At 35.2% G+C, this 6,000-nt stretch overlaps 1 protein-coding gene across 1 annotated transcript; it reads left to right on the top strand.

Annotated features, from left to right (window-relative positions):
* The first annotated feature begins 2,113 nt into the window (after window positions 1-2,113).
* LOC114731482 (thiol-disulfide oxidoreductase LTO1) lies at window positions 2,114-4,987 on the top strand. Its single transcript, XM_028918661.1, has 6 exons — window positions 2,114-2,564; window positions 2,831-3,087; window positions 3,198-3,310; window positions 3,796-3,943; window positions 4,243-4,380; window positions 4,464-4,987. Exons 1-6 carry the CDS (start codon window positions 2,201-2,203, stop codon window positions 4,536-4,538), a joined length of 1,095 nt encoding a protein of 364 aa, XP_028774494.1. The 5' UTR covers window positions 2,114-2,200; the 3' UTR covers window positions 4,539-4,987.
* The last annotated feature ends 1,013 nt before the right edge of the window (window positions 4,988-6,000 follow it).

The following is a 6,000-nucleotide window of genomic DNA, read 5'->3' as shown; positions in this document are numbered from 1 at the left end:
AGAATGTGAAAATGGAACATCTTCTAATATTTTTATTCAATGAAAAGAGAAATCAGCGAACTGGCTAGTAGTTTGATTTGGTTTAGTTGTTGAACCTGGTAGGAGTTAAACCAATGTCGAACCAGTCAGGTTGAGGGTGAATCTGGGGATTATATTGCTATTGGTCTTCTTTTTTTTTTTTCCATTTAGCTCTTAATATCTTAATTATTATAGATTTAAATAAATGATGATTTTGGTATCAATGATTATGATTATTAATTTTAGTTATTGATGAACCGTAAAGATCAAAATTCTCAATGTGCTTATATTTTGTTATTGTTATAATCAAGTTATTATTATATTTCCTTGTATTTTATTACTAGTAATTATTAATGTTGTTGCATTTTGTTATTTTCAATTAAATTATGTTATTTTAATACAATCAGTTTGATCCCGAGTTGATCCCAGTCTAACAAATTGACCCTTGAACCACTACTCATATCGATTTAATGTTTGGTCTGGTTTTTTATTCCTTGTTTTTGTTAGACACCATATAATTTGTATCTATATTCGGGTTCTTAATTATATTAGTGATGGTATTGAAAACATATTTTCTTATTTTATTCTATACGAAGCAATTATTTATTATATCCCATGGTTAGTTTGACTTGTCCAAAGCGATCCCTTTCGGAGAGCGTTTCACAGAAATTTGTGTAACCACATCCTTTCTCAAATAACTGAAATAAGCTGTTTTTCTTGTGAAAAATAAAAAGAAATTTGAGAATGTATATCCCAAGTCTGCCATTCTTGGATGGCCATTCTAAAATCATAATTGATTACGGGGAAAAAAAAATCTAGTCCTCAGGACAATTGTGAATCAGTCAGCAAGAGATCTAGCAAGAAGCTGCCTTACTCGAATCTTGACTTGTAAACGAACGAGCACATGCATACAGTGCAACGCGATGCGCGACTGTCTCTTCACAAATACCCGACGAACCAATGATTGCGGCTTCACCAGGCTTCTAAGTGCTTGATATGCCCTTCTTGCCTGTTCAGTCATCAATTTCTTAAGCTATTAGAAACAAGCCTGAATTTTAGTTGCCGTGCCATCTTCTTTTGTACAGACTGGCCAGCTATGGTCTTCAGATATGGATGTTCCGTTCCCCAGAAAGGCATTATCGCTTTCATTTGAGCAAATTGTGCTAGTGCTTGTGCGAGGAACATTTATGTATCTCCTGGTGGATAAGCCCAGGAATTTTCTACAAACTATTTTCAACAATTTCCGAGATACATCCATTCTGTTTTGGGAATGGCTGCGCGCATCTCTATCGGGTTTATTAATATGTTGTGTCCTCAACCTCAATGCTTATGGAGGAAGTGGCATAAAATGGAGAGTTGTGGGGAACATGTTTGATGGGTCATGTGAAGGAGATGGCTCTCCTTAGTTGCCTAACATGTCAGAATTCTGGACCAAAACAACGTTGCGACATGAATTCCTCTTCTGACCGGTTCAGTGTGACTTCAAAGCATAACCCACGCACACTTAACTGCTCAACCGACTCGATGCTAATCCCCAGCAGAGCAAGTTCTTTGGATAAAATCAGCTATCACTCTCAATCGCTTTCTTCTTCCTCTTCTTTCTTTCCATTCTATCTACCGGGTGAAATAGATGACCTGATTTCTGTCCAAACATTCCCTGACTCATGAGCGCCAAGATTCAATCCTCTAAACAATGCAAAAATCTTTCTTGTTCTTATTTTTAAGAATGCTATGACTTTCATTTATTTATTATGTCCTAAATTTTATTTGTAGACTTAAAAAGAAAATAAAACGATACTGATATATAGCATAATAATTTTAAGTGTGGACCCATCTACTTATTGATCCACTTGGCGAGATCAACTTTTATTTAAGGGGTGTTTTGAAACCCAAAAAATACTTTTAAAAGCAATTTTAAGTAAATTGGGATAAAATTCTCTTTACATGTCTATTTCATATATTATAAAATTATTTTTAAAATTATAATTTAGTTTCTACCTAAATACCCTTAATGAACTGGACTGGGATGTGATAGGTTTAAAAAATGATGGGCTGAGAATGTGGGAAATATAGATCCGTGCGCATCTTCCTGCACAAGCCTGCCCGGTGTCATTTAGATTCTTTTGCGCTCGCTCCCAATTCTCTCCATCCTGAGTCTCTGGTGCTGAACTTCTACTTCGCGATGGCCAGCTTCGTAAACATATCGCCATCGTGTTGTTCATTCTTGTCTCGCTGGCCTCCTATTCGGCACCACCGTTCTGTAAGCCAACGAAGGGTCTGTTTCTTCAACAAGATTTCTCATCCGAGGCTGCTCGTGCTTTCCTTGAAGTGCTCTCAGAATTCAGAATCTGATTCGGAAACGTCTGTTCCGAGCCCTTCGTCTTCTGGTGATTTCACTATCAAACTGAGCGCGGCGATTGGAGGAATTGGATTTCTGGAAACTGCGTATTTGACTTACCTCAAGCTCACAAATTCCGAAGCATTTTGCCCGATTGGCGGTGGCTCCTGCTCCGACGTACTCAACAGTGATTATGCGCTTCTTTTCGGTAACGCACTTTCTCATCTCACCTCAATTTAGTTATTTCTGTTAATTTGCTCTTATATTTTAGCTCGCAGAATTTAACTGTGCTGTAATCATGCAACGCTGCATTTTATATATATCAATCATTTATCTCAAGTTCTTCTTGTTCTTCTTAATCCTTATTCGGCCACAATAGTAGTATAACTGTTGACTGGAAATTTGCATGTCAACCACATTGCAGGTAATTTGTTTGAAAGAAGGTCTCAATGATAGTCCTTTTGAATTTGCCAGGTGTCCCTCTTCCTTTGATTGGAATGGCTGCATATGGCTTGGTTGCAGCTATAAGTATACAATTGTCTGGGGAGGACTTGCCCTTGGGAGTCAAAAAATCTGATGCTCAACTAGTATTGCTTGGATCCACTACGTCCATGGCAGTTGCCAGTGCTTATTTCTTGTACATTCTGAGCACCAAATTCTCCGGTTCATTTTGTTCGTACTGTCTACTTTCTGCTCTGCTATCTTTCGGCTTATTCTTTATCACTGTAAAGGTGCATTATGTTTATGTTATTCCTTTTCGTTATCTGATCTGCTGCAACATACTGCATGTTGCCTAATTCGGTTTTTTTTTTTTTTTTTGGTTGGAAAACTCCTGTTATAGGATCTTGGATGGCGTGAGATGCAAAAAGCCATGGGTCTGCAGTTACTTGTAGCTAGCTTAGTGTTGATCACGCTAAATACCTCATTCGCAAGTTCCAAGTCAATCTCTTCAAGGTGAATATTACCAGATTTGGGCAATTTGTTTACTTCAACTATTATATTTCATTCAGCATATATGGCAAAAAAAGAACTTGTATTTTCCAGTATTATCAATATGAAACGTAGACACGTTAGAATTATTTATGAGTTGATGGCTACGAAATATATATAGTCAAAACATAATCCCCGTTTATGTTCAATGCATGTTAGACACTTCGCATAGTACCCGAAGCCTTCAGATTTGATGATGGTCATGTTGACGTGTATGCTTCTTACCCTGGTGGTTGCTGGCAGAATTTTCATGTGAAGTATAGGATTTTCAAATTTACTGTAGTTATATTCGGTTATTTCGTCTCAACAAATAAATGCCAACTAGGTCTAACTGTGATATATTGATTTTTCTGTTTGCACTTGAGAGAAATCAAATGGTATGGATACTCCTGTAACATCAATTTTTTATTGTTGGTTTTTTTTCCCCCCAATTTTTCACACAATGACAGCTTGGCAGAAGTTGAACTCCCATATTATTCACCTGAGATTACAGTTCCATCAAGTCCTTTCGCTTTATCTCTAGCAAGGCATTTGCAATCCATTGGAGCTAAAATGTATGGAGCGTTTTGGTGTTCGCATTGTTTAGAACAGAAGGAGGTATATGATCCCTTATAATGCAACATAAACTATGATCTGTTAAGAATTTTACTAGCAAAATTCCATCATTTTCATTGAACAATGGATGAGCAGTAGAATTTTCTTTTCACAATGGCTTCTGTTTTTATCCAATTGCTTGGCTGTAGGGGCAAACCTTACGAAATTATTGTCCAATTGATTTTCCAAGGTTGACCAATTCTATTTTGGGAAACTCGCAAGCCTTTCCATGATGAATACAGGCCGCAATCTAGATGTGCCACTAATATATTTTTTCCCCCCACTCTAACCCATTGGTATAGATGTTTGGACGTGAGGCAGTAAAGTTGTTAGACTACGTGGAGTGCTTTCCTGAAGGTTATAGAACAGGAACTAAAATGACCAAGGCATGCACAGATGTGAAGATTGAAGGATTCCCCACGTGGATTATTAATGGTCAGGTAGGGAATTCTGTAGGCTGAGAATTTATTCGGAACCCTTCCTCTGCCATAATCTTTTGTTCTCACTCAGGCATTTCTCGCAGGTTGTGAGTGGAGAGCTGGAGTTACCAGAGCTTGCCCGGGTGTCCGGTTTTAATGAACCTGTCCAACCCAGTTAAGTTTTTGTGGACTCGGCCGCAAAATATTATTTAGAGCGTATACATAGAACAGTGGGATGTAAACACACGTTCTCTCTTGCCGTACTTTATCCTTGCTCAACACCGAGGGAATTGAAGGATTTGAAGACGCCACGCTGATATAAACTTGTCCTCCTCATTTATCTGGTTGAGTAGAGTAGATCACAAGCGAAGGCAAAAATTGAAAGCAAACGCTTGCCGTAAGAGTGTAAATCCAAGGAAACCAAAGAGATTTGAAGCATTCATACATGCATACATATTCAGCCCTCCCAGGTTTAGAAGTCAAACGACAATGCTAGACCTTTTTTGACCTCGAATCTTTAATGGCCAACAGTGTTAGACCTAAATATATCTATATCAATGTGTTATCCGTGAGTTAGTGGGGTTCGCTCCAAACATTACTTAAATTAAAGAGAATTGACTTTGTTGAATGACTTTTTTTTTTTTGGGGCATTCACATGTGCTCCAACTGGAGATCTTATTTTTAGGTTATTTAAATATATTACAGAGTAGAATTTTAAATGATTGACAATAATGTTATTTATTTTGTTTAATGTTGTCTGTGGAAAAAAAGATAGGGCCTCATGTATTTTGAACTTTGATTTACACTTGAATTAGTGCTTGATTTGAGTTCTATAATTTCCTAAAGTGTTTTTTAGTGTAAAAACCTTTAATTTAATTAGTAAAAAATATTAAGAGTAAAATTTTAAACATTAATAGCATATTTTTAATACTGAGATATTAAGTTTAATTTTTTGAAATAATAATGATTGGTAAAAAAAAAATATCATTTGAAATAATAGGGTTATTTGAGCCAAAAAAAAAAAATTAATACTGTTAGAGTTAAAGGGTAATAAATACATTATAAAATTTACAAACAAAACCAAAGTTTTGTATAAAATTGAAGGATTAAAAGCACATTTTTCCTCAACTAATGTCAATAAATGTTGTAAACAAAAAAAATATCAATCAATGTTTGATGTTTATTTTTTTTGGATGTTCCTATAAATTGGTGGACCTAATTACATAATGGATATGTATTTAATAATACTCCTAACTTCCTTTTTTTTTCGCCTGAGAATACTAATAACTTACTTATACTAACTTCTTTCTATATATAACTAATTATGCTCATTTAATAAGAATAAAAATAACAAAATTTACAATAAATACAAGGAATAATGGGCAGTAATTCATTATTTGAAAAGCTCTCATTTATCATGGGTTGGGGGAGTATTTAATTTTATCTTTATTCAGTGATATTCCTCCTGTTATTAATGTAAATACTTGATTGAGGAGTTAATATTGATTCTATATATAAAACTTATTTCACATGCTTATCTATTTTTTTAAAGTAACTCTATTGATGTTTTCCTAATAATAATTAAATAGGACAAAAAGAGAAGAAATTAAGAAATATATTTACAGTATTTAAAAATTATGT

This window comes from Neltuma alba, unplaced genomic scaffold (assembly GCF_004799145.2).
Source record: "Neltuma alba isolate B1F8T4 unplaced genomic scaffold, ASM479914v2 tig00012836_pilon, whole genome shotgun sequence".
Taxonomy (NCBI): domain Eukaryota; kingdom Viridiplantae; phylum Streptophyta; class Magnoliopsida; order Fabales; family Fabaceae; genus Neltuma; species Neltuma alba.
This window is presented reverse-complemented; position numbering and strand designations above follow the sequence as displayed.

Coding starts and splice junctions, on each gene's coding strand:
- LOC114731482 (XM_028918661.1), top strand. CDS start 2,201: ATGGCCAGCTTCGTAAACATATCGCCATCGTGTTGTTCATTCTTGTCT. Junction 2,565..2,830: donor TGATTATGCGCTTCTTTTCG/GTAACGCACTTT, acceptor TGAATTTGCCAG/GTGTCCCTCTTCCTTTGATT. Junction 3,311..3,795: donor TCCAAGTCAATCTCTTCAAG/GTGAATATTACC, acceptor ACACAATGACAG/CTTGGCAGAAGTTGAACTCC.